This window comes from Manacus vitellinus, unplaced genomic scaffold (genome assembly GCF_001715985.3).
Source record: "Manacus vitellinus isolate BGI_N305 unplaced genomic scaffold, ASM171598v3 scaffold_3_pilon, whole genome shotgun sequence".
Lineage (NCBI taxonomy): Eukaryota > Metazoa > Chordata > Aves > Passeriformes > Pipridae > Manacus > Manacus vitellinus.
In genome coordinates this window covers 7,989,078-8,007,377 of record NW_021940535.1, presented here as the reverse complement: position 1 = coordinate 8,007,377, position 18,300 = coordinate 7,989,078, and the positions used below count along the sequence as shown (strand labels likewise).

Below are 18,300 nucleotides of genomic sequence, written 5' to 3'. Positions count from 1 at the left end.
GAAACTGAAGTAGAAGCCAAAGAAAAAGAAATAGTTTCATTTCAAATTTGCTGGTTAAAGGAAATTAGATACAATTATTTATAGACATGAACACACCTAGAAGGATCTATAAAACCAAAGTGGGACAGAATTTGCATAGCTGGATTCAGTCTCCAAAGAAGGCTCAAGTGTTAAAAATCAAACTGAAGCTCACAAAGGAAGAAAATGTCCTCATTCTTCTCTCTGCTATGGAAGAAACTTGTGCTCACGGGAACTAGCACTCTTACATCAAGCTCCTGAATGCTGTAAAAACTACTCAAGGAGAGCCTTTGCATTCTCTGTTGAGTGACGCTGTAAAATAAATGGGAGAAAATAACTCCTTGCACATTTTTATACCCATTAGTTTCTGCTGTATCCAGTACAGTTGACCTAAAGTTTTCTCTGGAACTACAACTAAACAAGAGATTTCACTGTAGATAAAAACAAGTTATAAATTATATAGATTTCACTGAAGCAGTGAGCCTGAAATAAGAGAATATAGAGGCAGGAAAAAACCAAAATGGTCAAAACAGATTTGCAGTAAGAATTGTCTTTGCAGAACAAACTTTCCCACTTCATAAAAAGAAAGAAATGTATCCTAAACAGCTGCTGCATAGCCTGGGGATGAGAATAGAAGAAGAAAATGAATTTCAAAGGTAAGAGATTTTGCCAAGTAACAGAGTACCTCAGAGGCTCTCTAAATTTCCTTCACAAATGGGTGTTTAGACACTGCTATCTGCTTTGCATTCCTCCTGTCTCCTTAGCTTCCATCTTCACAATTTTTGTTTGTTTGATGTTTTTTGTTGGTTGTGGCTTTGTTTGTGGTTTTCATTGTTTTAAATCTTTCAATATTTACAGCAAAGAAAGCTTTGCAAAAGCTTCAAGGCTGGAACTTCAACCAAAACCAGGAGGAGAGATAAAGGGGAGGACAAATGCAATGCCAGATGCCACTAAAACCTTTCCCTCCCTCCCCGGATATTAGTTTTGACTGTTTCATGTTCTCTTATGTGCAGAAGCCTTCCCTGTGAAGCAGTTAAAAGTGGGAAAAGAACAAAAACCCAAAGGTAAGTAGGAAAGTTATGTGCTTCACACAGCATACCAAAGCCTCTTCACCAAGCTTCTATTTCAATCCTACTGTACAAAGGGCAGCCTCTAGCTGATACTCTGCTCCCAGCCCATCTCCCAGGGATGTAAAAGAATGGTTGCTCTCTGTATTGCGACAAAGCATGATCATTTGGTTTCGTTTTCCAGTGCTGGTGCTATTTTTTTAAATTGCTTACACTTCCTACAAAAGATTAAAAAGTTATTAGAGATATGATATATACTTGACCACTACAAATTTTTACTGGCCCTTTTTCAACAGGACAGCATCAGAATCATGTTTAAAAGTCTGCCAAGAGGACTTTTCCTCCTAAAAGTTTTGGTTTAAATTACATGTAATTGTTCCATGTCATCGCTGGGTAACAGCTGTACCAAATCAAAGAAAAACCCCTGCTATTTTTGTTTTACATTGCTGCAGCCACTGTTCAAGGAACATGTGAATATGACTTTGTATTCTGGATGAGTCATCCTGCTTCAGTCTCTTTCATGGAGGATAGTGCTGCATTTTTACACCCAAAAGCAGGAACAGTGATAGAATAGCACAAGCACAATGTAAAGCTGTGTGTCTCAACACCTCCCTGAGATCTCTTGTTCTTTTTATTACCCTGTTTTATCTCTCGCATAATAAAACATAAAATCTGCATATTGGAGCAGGGTGTTGCTTCGACACGGATTTAGATACAGCAGAGAAACACTGGTAATAAAATCAATGGAGAGGCAAATTGAAAGGGCAAGGGGGAGGGAAAGGGAAGCACTTGGATCAGTATTCCTGCTCGCTTCTGGCAAATGCACTTTGTTGAGTTTCACATTAACCCAACATATTAACATTTCATGAGCACATAAATATTTAATGGTGACACCATCTATGCATATAATGTAAGGCAGAATTACAGCAATCAATAAGAATGCCAGAGAAATAGTTAAGGCACTGTGTATTGCTATACAGCAAATTAAATGGCAATTTGAGTAATCAATATGTAAAGCAGTCTTGAAATGATCCTCAGACATACACTCTGCAAGCAGCAATTTTTTTAGCATTTGCTGTACAAAATAAGGCAGCGCTGCCATGTTACATTTCTTCAAGAAAGGAAGAACGCCCTTTACTGCATCTAAATATCTGTAGGCAAATTTGACAGATATGGATCTTCTGTATGAAATAGCAACAGTAAAAAGGGAAAGAAAAAAAAGAGGTTCTTATAAATATCCAAAGAGAAATAATTCCTAGTCTTGGCAACAGATTTACAACATTCATTATTATATTTGTAATACTCTTTTCGTGACTTCACGACTCATATCCTGTTCCAAAGTAAAATGCTATAAATACAGCTGATAAGGGCATGATTTTAATGTTATTTCCTTTATCACTCTGGTTGCAGAGGAGAAATAAGCAGTGAATGGACATGTTTACTTCATAAACTGGTGAAAACAATCTCAGGGAAAGAAATTTAACACACAGCTCAAGACTGAGAATACTTTTCTATGCCTATAAACCACACTCCTGGCTTGATTCACATTTCTATCACAGAAGTTATTTTACCATGGAAAGGAAGGTAGTGAGGAAGTCACAAGCCCACACAACCTTCATTCAAACGGAGGTCTATCATTAATGCTCACGAAGTGCTGCACCCTATTATCTTCCTCCTCCTCCCCACCACAAATCCACAATGAGTTGCAGATCCACCAGACATTTCAGAATGAGCAGGTACCGTGGATAAATTTTGCTTGGGGAAAACAAACATTTGAAGGCAGAGACCGTGGACAATGCAGGAGAAGTTCTGACGCCACAGAATTAAAGAATCATTTAGGTTGGAAAAGACCTTTAAGATTATCAAGTCTAACCATTTACCCAGCACTGCTGAGTCTACCACCGAACCATGTCCCTAAGTGCCTCATCTACATGCCCTTTAAATACCATCAGGGATGGTGACTCAACTGCTTCCCAGGGCAGCCTGTTTCAATCTCCCAATTCCAATCTCCCCTGGCACAACATGAGAGTATTTTCCCTTGACCAGTTGTTTGTTACCCAGGAGATGAGGCTGACTCCCATCTCACCATGACCTCCTTTCAGGAGTTGTAGAGAGCAATAAGGTCTCCCCTGAGCCTCTATTTCTCCAGGCTAAACAACTCCTGCTCCCTCAGTTGTTCCTCATCAGGCTCATGCTCTAGACCCTTCACCATCTTCATTACCCTTCTCTGGACCCAGAGAACTTCAATAAAAACAGAACAAAAAGAAAAGAAAATTACTGAGAGAGGGCAGCCAGGAAAAGTTTGAGTCAAACCACGACACAATGTTATACATTTTCTTGACATTTCTATATGTGAAACTCTGTAGCCTGTTAAGGCATGGGAATTTGACAGTATCTGTAGTAGAATACAGATCTGTGCAGTTTTTATTAAGTTACCAACATATGACTACATATATGTATGAAACTTAATCCAGTTGGCAGCCAGTCACAAGTGATGTTCCCCAGGGCTCAGTATTGTGGCTGGTCCTGTTTGACATCTTTATCAATGATTTGGATGAGAGGATCAAGTGCCCCCTCAATAAATTCACAGACAACAGCACGTTGGGCGGGAGTGTTGATCTGCTGGAGGGTAGGAAGGCTCTACAGCAGGATCTTGACAGATTGGATCGATGAGATGGGGACAACTGTACGAGGTTCAACAAGATATCTACCAAAGGCACGGTCATAAAATAAATTAAAATAATTATTTTAAATGTGATTTAATTTAAATAAACAAATAAAACTTAAAATAAAAAAAATAAATATATTAAATATAAATATGTGAAATAAGTAAATAAATAGATTTTAAGTTATTTTAAAATTTAAAATAAAATAAATTTAAGTATCACACCAAGATCACAGAGGAACAATGCAAATTCTCCAGGAGTAAAAAACACCCCAAAGAAGACACCAACCCCCAAATGAAAAGATTTTCTAACTTTATGGCAGAGTTCCTTTATGATTTTCCATTAAATTATTCATTGAGTGTATCACTACCTCAGAAGCACAAAATAGACCCTCAGGGAGGCAGTGGACTAAACTAAGGATTTTCCACACTTGACTACCATGAGCTTAAAAATCTGCATCAGCTTCAGTAATGAAGCTTATATCTGCATCTAAGAGTTAATGACTGTCAAAAGGCAAACTTTTCAAGACAGGTATATTCAAAAGCTTCCTCATCAAAATCCAGGAGGCTAAAACCACCGGACAGAAATATTTCTCCTTGACTGGGAAGAAATATCGACTTAGCCAGTCTCTTAATCCTTCACATTAAGATGAAGTTGGCTCAAAATATACTGCCCACAGCAACTCAGAAGTAATTCTCAGATTCCTGAACCAAAATCAGAGCTTGGCAATGGAATAGAGATTCATTATGATTAGGAAGTAAATACAAAACTGAAAGGCAATATTCACTGTAGTTGCATCAATACTTCTAATAATTCCCCAAGTAGACAATTCAATGAGTGTTGCTGCACTATTAAAAGGAAGCATTTCCAGAGACCAATTTTGTAGTACTATCTAAAATGATCCTGTTTTAATAGAAAACAAGTTTTCTAGCAGTCTGCTGTAGATTAATATCAAGAGGTTCAGAGAACTAGTTAGTAAAGATCATAAAAAACTCAGACCCAAAATTAAAGGTCAAGCAGCATTTTAATACCCAGAAATTGCAGAGATGATCTTCCTTTTCTTGACACTGCTTTTCCTTTTCCTAAGCCTCCTTATCATATATGGTAGGTTTCACCATTCCCTTTTCATTTAGATGCTTTAAGTAACTCTAAGAAGCAAGTCCTTAGGATATGCCTCCTGAGAAGGCTAAGAGACTCTACTGCAGTCAGATTCAGTTTCCATTCATCCTTGTCAGCAATTTTGTTTTCTTCCTAAGGCAGCTTGTCATTTGCTTCAGCTTCAGCATCAGTCTTCTTCCAACATCCATTCTGCATTGTCCTTACTGACCCTGTATTTTCCATTTCCCATGCTTCCTCTCTCCCTTATCTCAGTCTTCCTTCACATTCCAGAGCCATTATAGAAATTTCTCATGGCAAAACAAAATAAAGCTTCAGCTATTTCTGCCTTCCTCTGGAAGGCACTAGAATTGCAATTTAAACCAAGATTTGAATGAAGATCCGAGACCTACTACAGATACTGAAAAAGAAGAAAGGGGGCACTGACATGAGAAACACAGATGCTAAGTCATGCCTTGCCTGAGGGTCATCTAGTTACAGGACCATGTTAAGGATCAGATACTGTCTGATACGTGCTTGGACGTGCGCAACTACAAATAAGCACCTGGGGGCTAATCAGCTCATCACATGAGGAAGTGCCTTTTAACCTGCTGCTCCCAAGGAGAACTGCTATCAGACAGCACGGAGTCCACTATGCCAAAGCAGCCAGGAGACAGTGAAACTGTCAAACAGGGCAGGAGGGACAAGAAAAGCATCTGATTATGTCATGATATAAGAACATAACAGGTAAGAAGGTGAATTCAAAGTATCATGGTAACATTATAGCCAGTGTTTGACTCTGCAGCCATAAAACACTTCTAACAGAGACAGCTTAAAATTTCCACAAGTTGGTTCTCTTCTGGAAAATTATGATGTGGTTTTAAAATAAATCTAGCGCCAAACTATCACAAGCTAAATTTGGACAGTTCCACAGATGCCCATCTAGCAATACATTTTGTTTCTCATACAAACACCTCAGCATGAAGCATGACTGTTTTGGTTTTTTTTTATTTTCCATCAAAAATAAATATGCAGTGGTTTGTCTTGGAATAATATGTATCTTCCTCCTTTCCTTGCCACTCCACACAGAATCAACCAAATAATTGTAAAGCATAGTGGTAAGACCCAAGATGAGAAGGCCCAGTTTCCATGTTATCTTCAGAAGCAGCACCAGGATGTGCTCTTCACTTTCCACAGGCACAGGTATGTGACAGTGATTTGGTGTTGATCTGGTCCAGCTTGAAAACTAATGGCCAGGTATTCCTTCTCCCTCCTAATGTCCCACACAAATGTAAGAGAGCAATGCTTTTCCTGCAATTCTCTCCTTGCTCACCTGTGACAGAGGGGGAAGGCAGGAAACTGCAGTATTTGCAGAATATAGCAAATACATATCCTTTGGACCAGGACCTCATTTAGACAACAGCTTCCATATACATGGGAAAGTTTAGGTGTGCCATGAATCGCAAGAAGTGATCTGAACATATCCAGGTCTGTAAGATTATCATACATATCCTACTGCACATACTACACAGGGCTGTGCAGAGAGTGCCGTGACTCCCTCACAGTTCTCTTTCTCACTCAGTACTAACTTAAGTCTGCGTTTATGCTGCAACCAGCCCCTCCAGGATTTTGCCTCTTTACTAGGGAGCCTCTCAATTCTGCCATCAGTGATGGAGGCCCTCAGGGTCGTCATGTAAAGCAGAGAAATTACGTGATGTTTGGAAAGAAAAAAAAAGGCAGGCAGAAAAACACTTAGATATCTGAGTGGAAGGCAAGAACAGAGAATGGAAAGCCTGGCAGAGAAAAGAGGAGACAAGAACACTAATAGGCTGGGAACCACTGGGCTTAGGCAATTAGGTCTCATGTGGAAAACTGCATTCCTTCATGAGACTCACCAGAAAGACTCTTGTGACAAGCTCACATTTCTCTCTACCTTCTGCAGAACAGAAACAAATTACACCCCTTTTCCTATAATTTTGGGAGGGGGGTGAGGCATGGCAGAAATCAAGCTCAAATTTATTTCAGCAAATACTGAAATTATATGTTGGACTCCTTCCTCATATCCGATCAGGCTAGAATGAGTAGGCATGAGCAGACTTTGTGAATTGGTGGAAGGATGTGTAGGCAGCCTCCTATACAACAACTGCATGGGTTAGAAAGTATACGGCAGACAGTCTGACTGTGACTCAACCCGTTTAAGTTCTGAAAGGTCTCTGCAGGATGCCAGCAATTTTCCTGCCTGCATCACCGGCACTCACAAACAGCACCTGCTCCTCCACTGCAACTTCTGAAAGCTTCAAAAGCAAAAGAATTCCCTCCTCAACCTCCCCAAAAGTAGCAACTCAATTAGCTGCAGGGGGAAAATTGTGCCTGCATTGCAACTGCGAGAATAACCAATTTACCAGCTCAGCAAATGTAGGGGAAAGGGGATTTTTTACTACTGACCATAAACCAGCTTCTAATTTTCAGGTAATCAAGGTAATTCTTACTCTCAAGGTAACCAGAGTCCAAATGTTGTTTTGATTTTAGTAACTTTTAAAATTTGTTTGAAATACAAGAACAGAAAACTTACAGGCATTCCACTTACACATTACTCACAAAAATGTAGTAGAATTGGATCCATTATAAAACATACCAAGAGGTCAGTAAGTCAAACTTTTCAGCACAGATTTCAACCCCGGTTTCCCACCCTGGTGAAAATATTTTATACCAAAAATTTTACATGTAATATCTAACAAATATTTGAATTAAACAGATAAAATCAGTGGGAAAAGGGATAAACGTTCTCTTCTATAGATGAGACATGAATTTCAGGCTACAGTAAAATTATATTTTTTTCTGAGGAACACTTAATTTTTTCCTACACAGATGAAGAACCTACTAATCTAATGGCAAAGAAATTGGACATAGACTTTGGCAGCCGCCTGGGCAGAATCCAAAATAGGTGGCTAGCCAATGCTCAGACCCAGAGCTGCTAACTTTATTTGCATTTTCTGCCTGAAGCATCAATCCCTTGTGCTTAAAGAAAATGACAAGACACCGTATGTGTCTTCTGAAGGTAGAATCTCACCCAAAAGAAGCAGTGAGTCCTGCTAGAATATAGCTGGTCAGAAACATGGAAGAAAAATATAGACAAGTCACCAACTTGTAAGTCATCAAAAGCAAATTCATTAGAATGAGAAATGTGGATCCCAACAGAGACAACATCATAAAAGACTTCTTTGTGACTCATCTGACTTACTGTGAAATTCAATAATCTCCAAGCAAAATCCTACACTCCCTCTCAGATATACCAGAAGTTATCACTATAGTTAGATGCCTGTGAGGAAAATGTAAAATAAGGGAATATTTCAAGGGCACGACATTAGAGGCTAAGGTGTAGTTGCTGTAAAACCAGTTTACCCAATGGCATCTGCTCTTTCTGCCTGGAAACACTGTTAAGTTAGTAAAGATGAATGGCAGTACACTCCCAACTGGAGTGGTAGCTTTGCTTTTCCTGCCTGCTATCCTGAATGCCTGAATGAACACTAACTGAAGATACAGGAGTCAACTTATCAAAATTGCAAAGCTACTGTTTCTAGAGAGGCAATCCCAGGCACGAATGTGGCACATTTAAACACAGGACAACAACTACCAATTTTTACTTTTTGGGTTACAAATAAAAGAAGTGTTCAGTTTGGTTCCTTTAGCTTACACTTCACCCCAAATTAAATATGCATCATTATTTTACATCAATATTAGCAATCACTGAAGTGCATGTGTTCAAAAAATAAAGGGAAATGAATACACACCAACAAGCATATATGCATACAAAATATTTTGGTTTCATATATTTATACCTCTCTCCTCTTTCTATCTTGAAAACAAAATAGATCTGAACAATCTTGCACCACAAATTCTTGAGCAAATCAAAGACAAAGCAGCAATAAATGAAAATAGTAATAGCAATGGTGGCATAATAGTATTTCCATGGAAAGGTTTTTCCTCAGACACTCTTTACACTCAGAAGAGTTCCAAAAGCACACTGCTACGAGTAACCAGTAACAAAAATTTCAAGATATCTGTACTGAATAAAGTCTGTCTTAAAGTTAACTTATAATTTTATTTTTAAAATTAGTAAAACATAAAGCTGAAGTAGTTTTGGAAGCAAATTGAAACTGGAGGGACACATGACTTCTCTGCTACAAAGGAACAAAAAAAATTATCTGTCACAAAGCTTTATTCCCATCATTTTCTTCACTGTTAATTTTAATTATACACACTGACTGCCCTATAATTATGGAGCTTGGGAAGCTGCCAATTATTTCCTGTGGAAAATTTTAAAATTTCTTTCAGAAATTCAATATTACTTCCATCAGTGCATTCCAAATACTATGTCATGACCTTCTAAAAGTCAAGCCTCTGATGATAGTGACTGATTATTAAAGTGGAATGTGAAAAAAGCCAATGCATATCAGTCACTGATAGCACCAGACAATTAATTAAAAAAGAGAAAGAAAAGATAACTCAACAGGAAACTAATTCAATAAGAAGGTTTTTTAAAAATTCAAATGATAGCTACGCAGTCAAAGAAAACATGTTTGTTTTTTTCCTGTTTGCTAAACAACTTTTCTGCTGGAGGTTCCAGTCATATTGAATAGCAAACAAAATCCTGAGATTCAACATCCGTTAACTCAAAGTCTACACAAACACTCTGTTTATCTCAAGGAAGACAGCATGTAAAGAAAACATATTACTGCAATCTCAGGAATAAGTATGCAACAGGAAAAAGGTGAATGAGAGTAGTGGATTGTGGGTAAGTAGGTAAAAAAGAATAAAACGGGAGAAAAAATTGTGATTATTTTTGTTTCCTCCTTCACTATGTAACACGCATATTTTCACCCTGAAATGCCTTTTGCTTTCAAGATTCAGAGTTACCCATCTGCTCCACTGCCTTCACACCCATATTCTTCAACAAATTGCAATTATATTTACTCTTCTTACTTTAGTTTAGTAAAGTACATTACTCTTCTACTGGTCTTTGAAACCCCTTTGCCAGTCCCCAAATGTGTACTTCAGTTTCAGACATTCTTCCCACCTAACTAATCCATTTATTACACAAATTACTCCTAAGCAGAGTCATTTACAGGAGGCAGAAAAAGGAATGAAAAGGGAAGAGATTACTTATTGACTGTATTCTCTTCTAACTTCTGTTTTTCATTAATACAAGAAGATAACATAACTAGGGTCACGCAGTTGGGGCATCGTAAGAAAGTGGCAGGTCAGACTGCAGGGAATTGTGCTGCCCATTAAAATGGGCAATACACTCAATATGACTTCCTGATAGTGTCTCCACTTAATACATCACATTCTGTCAGGGAAAACTTTATATATTCCAAGTTCATTTCAAAACAACTCTGGGTTTCAGACTCAATTTCTAATTACTGCATAGAAGAGATATTATCTCATTTGGGGGCTTAGGAATTAACCTATGCCACAGGAGTCAACTGTATTGTAAAGAGCCAAGTTGAAACTAATCTGTCCTCCTAGGAACCAAAATATTTCCTAGTATCAACAATGAAAAAAAGAGAAGAGCTTGTGTCAAACAAGTTTCTCAGTATGCAAGTAGTACTTATAGTTAACAATTTCTTGAGGAAATTTTAGCTTGATCACAGGAGAAATTTGTTAGGACACAGGAACAGAAATACATCTAAAAAAATAAGTAAAGTCAACAGGCTGTAGAAGTAGAGCAAACATGTTGTGGGAGCTTTGGGAGTCAAAGGCCATGAAGGAAAGGTAATGTTAGAAGTAAAATAAGGAACTCAAAGAAGAAACAGGCATGTCAGGGCCCACAGGAAATGACTGTACACCAGCTAGTAAGTCAGGAAGATGAAAAGATAGAAAGTAGGTGTCTTTTGCAATCAAAGACTATCAATGCTGGAGGATTTGCACAACATGGCTCATCTCACAGGTGTTCATATCGCACCAGCAATGCAAGTATAAACACTAAGTAGAACTCCTCAGGAGTGGTGGATAGGCTAACACGCTCCCAAAGCGAGTTTATAGTTTCTAAAGCAGCTTTAGGCAAGCAATTGAACCCTAGAATACCTCTGTAAGGCAGTTCTAGTGTATGTGTGTACTCTTTCTTAGATGGGAAATACATGAGGCACTCAGGCGATCTCGTAACAGGAACCATGCAAGAATAAAAACAGGCATCTCAAAACAACAAAAGGTCTCAGTAATTCAGCAGCTAAAGTACTGCATTACAGAAACAGAGCTGAGCCAGCAACAAACTTCTTTCTAAGGAGTGGTTAATTACATGCTTCACTGAATCCAGTTTTTAAGACAGCATTTACAACATGAAAATGAAAAATAAGAAAAAACTGGGAGTTGACAGAAAAACTCTATTTCAATAGAATTTCTGTCCTCTCTAAATTTTTTCATGCTCTTTAAAACATGACTGTCTCATTTGGAAGAACTGGCTACCTCTACTAAGTATATTCTCTAAACTTAGAAAAAAGAAGCCTATGAAGTAGCGCAGTCCAGATCTTACCAAATTTTATTGAGAAACAGTAACCAATTCTTTTTTAGAAACAAAAACACTATTCGACATAGTTTATCTAGAAAACATACTCTGTTTTCTGGAATAGAGTATGTGAAATAGCCACTCAGGGGCTTACAGGGATTGATAAATACTGTTGTATTGCATACTAAGACAGTGTCTTTTTTAAGAGTTATTGCTAGATTCAGACTGAGGAGAAAGATCTATGTAAAGAGCAGATCCTACAATCTTACGGTCTACTATTATGTCCATGGATATTGGCAGGCCCTTTACAAACCTATTAGAACTTTGACACCAATCTGATTTGAACAAAAAGCAGATGATAATGCATATTAAAAGCTGATTTTTAACTTCTAGCGGAAATGATCGGAAATGTCTCCTTGTTATACACAAATGTCTTTAGGCAGGTCTGCATGTGCACTTTTTCTTGGGGAGTTAAACCATCCCTATGATCTCCAGTCACTGACATTCTGGACTATCCTCTACTCCCATCTGTGCTTGCCAGGTTTATGCTTGGCAAATACTTGACTTCAATAAAATTCAGGAAAGGTTGTTCTCTTCAGAGGCAGGTATTATTCAGCTGTATGCCTCTTCTAGTAAGGATGCAACATAACTTGCTCTAACTACCTTTGAAATAACAAATGTAGGAAGTGGAGTGGGCAGGGGCCAGGAATGGGTTACGCAAGTGACTCATGATACTTTGTAGGTATTTTACTCTAAGCATGACCTCACCTACAGCAGTAGTTTTAGTGGAAACATCTTAACTCTGAGGACATTGCCAACTCATTTATCTGTCAAGGAATTCACTCATCAAAGCTTTCTTTCCACAAAAAACCCCGACAGTTTTTGGTAGACTTCGAGCAGGTCAGAGAATACTACACAATTACTAATTTCTAAGCTTATCACCATCCATTATGCATCTGACAAAGGCACAAGTTCACTTCCCTTCTCTTTGCAGGCCTAAGCAAAAAGTAGTATTTGCAAAAAGTAGTATCTATAACATTTGACTCAGCAACGACAGATGTACAGCTTTCTCCCAAAGCTTTTACAGACTTATGTCATGTTTTAGTGTCATGTGGTTCACCTTCCTGTTGTTAATAATATCAGGATTTTGAACCTCCTCTACAAAGTCAACTGTAAACAGTACATCCTCACTGTGAACAGGCAACCACAAAAATCTCAACAATAAGAAACCTTACCCGTATGTAAGCATCCTGGTGATGTTTAGCAAAGTACAGCATGTTGTCAAGGGCCAGCATTCCTGGAGGGGTCTGTGTGAAATCCATTGCTGGGTTTACATGATTCTGTAAAAAGATGGCAAGATCACTCAGTTAGGATCTTTACATAAGCTGTCAGCTCCCTGGTGATGAGCACCATGTTAGCATGCTCTGTCAAAAAAGTCCAGCAACAGAAAGCTCTTAACAAAGAAATGGTCCATGCCCTGAAAGAACTTTAAAGCCTATGAGGTTGTCATGTTAGTAATTCACTCCCATAGCTATGGAATGGAATTTCCCAAAGGTTGAATGCTTCAGAAGTGCAGATCTCCAAGTCTTTCATGGCAGATAGACTCCTTGGTGGTACTACAGCTTAAAAGTACATGAAAATGCAGATATTTGAGCAAACAGACACCTATTTATATAACTGCTATGGAACTATTTCAAATAAACATCAAAATGGAGAAAAAACCTACCAGACTAAATAGCTATATTAAGTCTACTGGATTTTGTGGACTCCTGAAGACAAAGGGTCCCAGAGAAAACTTTATGAAATTAAATAGATTCACCTTGTGGAATTCAGGTACCTTTTTTTGTTACGTTCTGAATCTATAAATTTCAACTATAGAATTAATGAATGAACATACCAAATACAACCAGAACTCGTTAGCTTCCACATGCACCTACATATTTCAAATATTTCAAATGTTCAGTTTCACATACTATATGAAAAAAATACATTTGCTCAAAATATTCATTAACCCAGATGATCTTTTGATTGGATGGAATTAAATGTATATTTGAACAAGTTTTATGCAGTTCATGGTTCAGATATGAACATTTGCCTGGCTTCAGCACAGAAGCTGCTCGGAAATACAAAGAAGATTATGTCTCCATCAAAAAATGCCTCTCTTCTGCAATGCTCTTTTATCAATATCACCTATGCAATGTCTCCTGCTCCACTCATCATTCTGATACAAAAAGATTTTCCTAGTTGCTTTGCAATGGTATTTCTATTCTGCAAGACCCAGCTGACAGAGACTTTAAAAGTGCATTTACTACCAGAAAACTGGTAGAGATCAGCACAGATTTCTGTCATTAGTCTGTTTCTGCAGTGTGCTCAGGGTCTGATCCACCCACCTCACTGACAAAAGCATGGGTTTTACTACTTTTTCTTCTGTTGAGTCTGTCAGGCCATAAAGAGGTAGAAATGTGAGATTTCACTTTCTTGCCTATTTTATCTTTAGATATATCATAGGTTGGTTTTAGCTAGTCAATAATTCATCACCACATAAAAGATTAAAAATAGTAGAAAGCAAAAATTATACATTAAGATGCCTGCTGCAACTTTAAAAGTAGACAAAGAAGATGCATGCTGAAGATGGCATGCACAACCTATCGCATGTACATTTCCAGCTTAGGAGAACCAGTGTACTAGCAAAACAATCATAGGTTCATTATTTGCAGTAGGGAATCAAGAGGACGTCTAGAATCTTAGATTTTATATGGAAATATCTACGCAGTAGGTATTGCAGAAGGGCGGTAGTAGTCTAGAGCAGGAAGACAATGGCTTACTGAGTTGTATTTTCCCAAAACTCCTTTTTCTCCAAGCTGGGTTTTTGTTTGTTTGTTGTTTTTTCCACTTTTATCTGAATGACGGACAAAAGTACTCCATGGCTATTTCCCCAACTCAAACTTTCATCTTCCATGTTGATGCATTTATCAGTCAGAACACTTAAAATCAGTACAAAACTGCTTCAAAAACATCACAAGCCCAACAAACTTCAGCTTCTGGGAGGAGAAAACTTTTCTTTCTACAATTTTCAAACATTCCAAAAAGTGCATTTAAAGAGAGGCTGAGTTTGGCAAACACACAAATGTCCACCTGTATATCCATGCGTCCATCCCCCAACCCACCAAGAATATCTAAGCCAGTCCTTTTATGCATTTGAAACTACCTTCATTTTGGCCATAAAGTACATGTTCTGGGGAACACCACTTGATACTTAGCTGTGTCATGAGGCACATTTCCTTGGGAAAGCTGTTGGGAACCACATGAAGCACCAGTCAACAGAGAATCCTACAGCACCAGTTTTACAATGTCTTTTGTAAGCAGAACTTCAGCATAGGGCCGAACACACACTCTTGGTTCCCATGTTATAGCACAGGTAGGGTGCACTTGGATAAATACCTGGCAAGCAGAGAGAGTACCCATCTACCTTACTCCAGCAATTAAAATACTAGTACTCATTTCACTGGTATTTACAATGTTTAAATAAAAGCAGGATACTTTTTTAATGCTTTTTTATAAAAAGGCTGACCTACTGTTGCTTGAAGAGTGCTTTCCTTCCACATCTCATATTTCCCATTCTACATCTCAAATTCTATAGAAACTAAATACAGTGAGAGCATGAGAAATCTCATCACGTTTAGTATGGATAACTTATTTTGTCTCTTATGATTACTACTAGTTCTATATGCAACCAGAAAAGTGATCTCTCCGTCACTTCTTACTTTTTCTCCACGTCAAACCTATAAACCCATCTATTTGTAGCTGTTTGTTTTAAAAGTTTCTGGATCCCAGGATAACTAGGGCTTGATCTTCAGCTCTGTTAAGTCAAATAACTGGAGCTGATAATAGCTGAGGATCCACAAGACAGTTCTGGTATGTGAGAGACAATACATTATCTTCAATTATTCTTCAAATTCAAAAGAAATGTCAGACACCTTGTTCCCTTTCTCCTTTCTCCCTCCCCCTAAAATCATCTTTTTCTTAACATGATGAATGTTTGTGGTTGCAATATTAATTATTGAGAGTGGGTATGGAATGAGATACAAAGCTAAATTATCTAAAATGCTATAGTGAATAATTCAGAAGTATGCAAACACTCCCACCTACAACATAATTTATTAAATATACAGAACACAGTTCTTCAGGCATATTTGTTGCATCCGTTTAGTACAAAATCTATGGCACTTTTCTCTTTATAAAAAGCAAAGAGTAAGAAATACAAATGGAACAGATTTGTTACGTCAATTTTTTCAGATCATTTTTTATTTTTTCCACCAGGCTGAGTAATAACTATGCATCTTTCAGCTTCAGCATCTGAGCAGTATTAACCGCTTACGCTCTTATGCTGTACATGTTAATATACCAAAAGAATCAGCAAGTTGTTAACCAACATAATAGGATACTGTGGAAACAAATATTCATGCTTTTGGACAAGATGTAAACCCAAAATTAAAAAAAAAATAAATTAAAAATCATGTGGCATGTTTCACAAGATGACAGCTATTCTGGCTAAATCCCAGTGCAGTAATTATTTCAGAGAACCTAGCATTCTCATGCAGTCCTAGCTGTGTAAAGCTTTCTTCTCTGTCCTGAATGGTTTCACTGTCCTACTTTTGGCAATCTCTGAGGGATGTATAGATTTCAGCTGTAAGAACATGTCCTCACACCGAGATGCCTAATCACAGAAATGGCGTACTGTCCGTAACTGCTAATGGAATAAGTACTGCTCGTTCCTTATATTATTCCTAACAACAGCATCTTCCATGTGAATACACCGAAGCACAGAAACCCTTTATTTTCCTGCATTCCTAGGCCATTAACATACAAATTTATTTCTGTCTTGACAAATATTGACAGTTTATCACAGATTTTGCACCAGTGCGATGCGCAGCCATGTAAATCAGTTGCCAAATCATGCTAGTTTGTCCTGAGTAGGTGCTAGACCCATTAATAGCTGTTTTCCCAATACCAAAGCAGCTCAGGGGAAACCCTATTCTGAATGCCTAACTTCAGTAGGTTGACATAACAAAAACACATCAGAAGTTTCCAGGGAAGAATCAGGACTGTAAAAGAACTGATTATAGAAAAACTTCAGAACATCTGAAGACTCCAATTTAAATGGTGTCATTCTAAATTGAACCCTCTCAAAAGTGGTTGTGTTTTTTTCTGCAGAAAAAGGAACAATCCGTCTTCCAAGATAACACCAGGGACAGCAATCTCTTTCTCCTGTCTTCAATTACTTGCTTACTCATTGTCTAATTCCTTTTAAATCTAAACCATGGTTCTGTGGGCTAGGAAGGAAAGCAATCACCTACCTGGTTCTACAGCACCTATGCAAAAACTTTCCCTGGATCAAACGAAGAAATCATAGTACGTACATGGATGTTTGTTCCTAAGAACTCAGGACCAGGAGAGTGGGAACTTTTTGAGTTATATTCACAGTGAATTATGAATTGATACACTTAGGTTGCAAGTATCAACAAGCATACAACATCACCATTTACTCCTTCCCTAAATAAACCTGAAGTTTTACATGCAAAATGTTCCCATCTGTTCGTTTACACAAGAATTACAAATAAGAAAAAATGCTACATTAAAAAAACACAACAACATTTCTGCAGAGGTAGTCAGCTAAAACTCTTAATGAGGAAATAATTTTGTCCTTTTATTTAACAATGCTATATTCAAAGAGATGATGATGGTGCACACAACTTCCACCATCCCATTTAATGAGATACAAGACTAACTCGGGAATTTTCAACATTTATATATTCAATGAAAGTAAGAACTAACAGATTTGTTTTTCTCTTGATAGCTCTTTAAATATGAAATTGGGCTTTTTTTTCCCAAAGCCTATTTTTTTAATTTTCCAACAGAACGCTATCATAGAATGAAAATGTATCTGAAGGATCCCTGAATTAATAAATAAATAAATAAATAAATAAATAAATAAATAAATAAATAAATAAATAAATAACCTGCCTGTCTAACGCAAGTGAGAAGTATCAAAAGCTCAGCAACTGCTGTATCTTTGAAAGAATATGCAGGAAGTAATTTAAGATACTTTCAGTGCAAGTCATTTAAATCACATTCCCACCATACATAAAGAACTTCAGTATATTTCTACTGGATATAGTTTTCATGAAGACTTACAAACGATATTTTCATACAATGATGGTAGTTTTTCCTTTAACTAACACATTTTTAGCTCTTCTCAACTTTGTGTTGAGGTAAATATTTGGCCATTTCTACCAGCTTAAGTTTTGATATTTTTGTTGTTGTTTTTGTGACATTTTTGCAATACATATTATTAGACTACAAATCTTACCTTCTAATAATAAAACTCATTCCAATTTATGTAACATGTTAAGCAATAGACTTTCAGGATCAAGTTTGACCTCACCAATATAAAACCAACCTTCTTAATATCAAAGACATTGTATGTACAATCTGCGCACACTTTGCCCTATGAAAGTTTTAAAAAAAATATTATTTGACTACTGTATTCCCTTAATTCATTGAGCTACTGTGTAATCTAATGTAAAGCACCACAGAGTTCTAAGTAAGTCACCACCAGAAATCTGTCCCCGTCACGAAAGGATGCTATGGTGGTCAAAATTGCAAAAGTCTAAATGTTAGGGTAGTGCAATTAAATCAGCTAAAACCACCAGACAGAACATAAGTGCATGTCAAAAGACAAGCACTACATATTTTCAGTCATGAATAAATTACACGTTATAAAGCAAGACAAAGAGCTCTTGCATAATTCTTTGTATTTTGCACACACCTGTATTAGGGATACCTATATTACACATACCTATATTACATTCAGCTAATGCTTTGAATTCCAAAATCTTAAGCTCAAGGGACTGCCATTATTTTGAAAGCCTAGAAGAATGTAAAATGA

General features: G+C 37.4%; 1 protein-coding gene across 1 annotated transcript in view; it reads right to left on the bottom strand.

Moving 5' to 3' along the window:
* ELMO1 (engulfment and cell motility 1) overlaps positions 1-18,300 on the bottom strand; it is a 314,729-nt gene that overhangs the window by 154,490 nt on the left and 141,939 nt on the right. Inside the window, exon 15 of the mRNA XM_018075779.2 lies at positions 12,587-12,691. Coding sequence (XP_017931268.1) covers positions 12,587-12,691 — 105 coding nt within the window. The remainder of the gene's footprint in view (positions 1-12,586; positions 12,692-18,300) is intronic.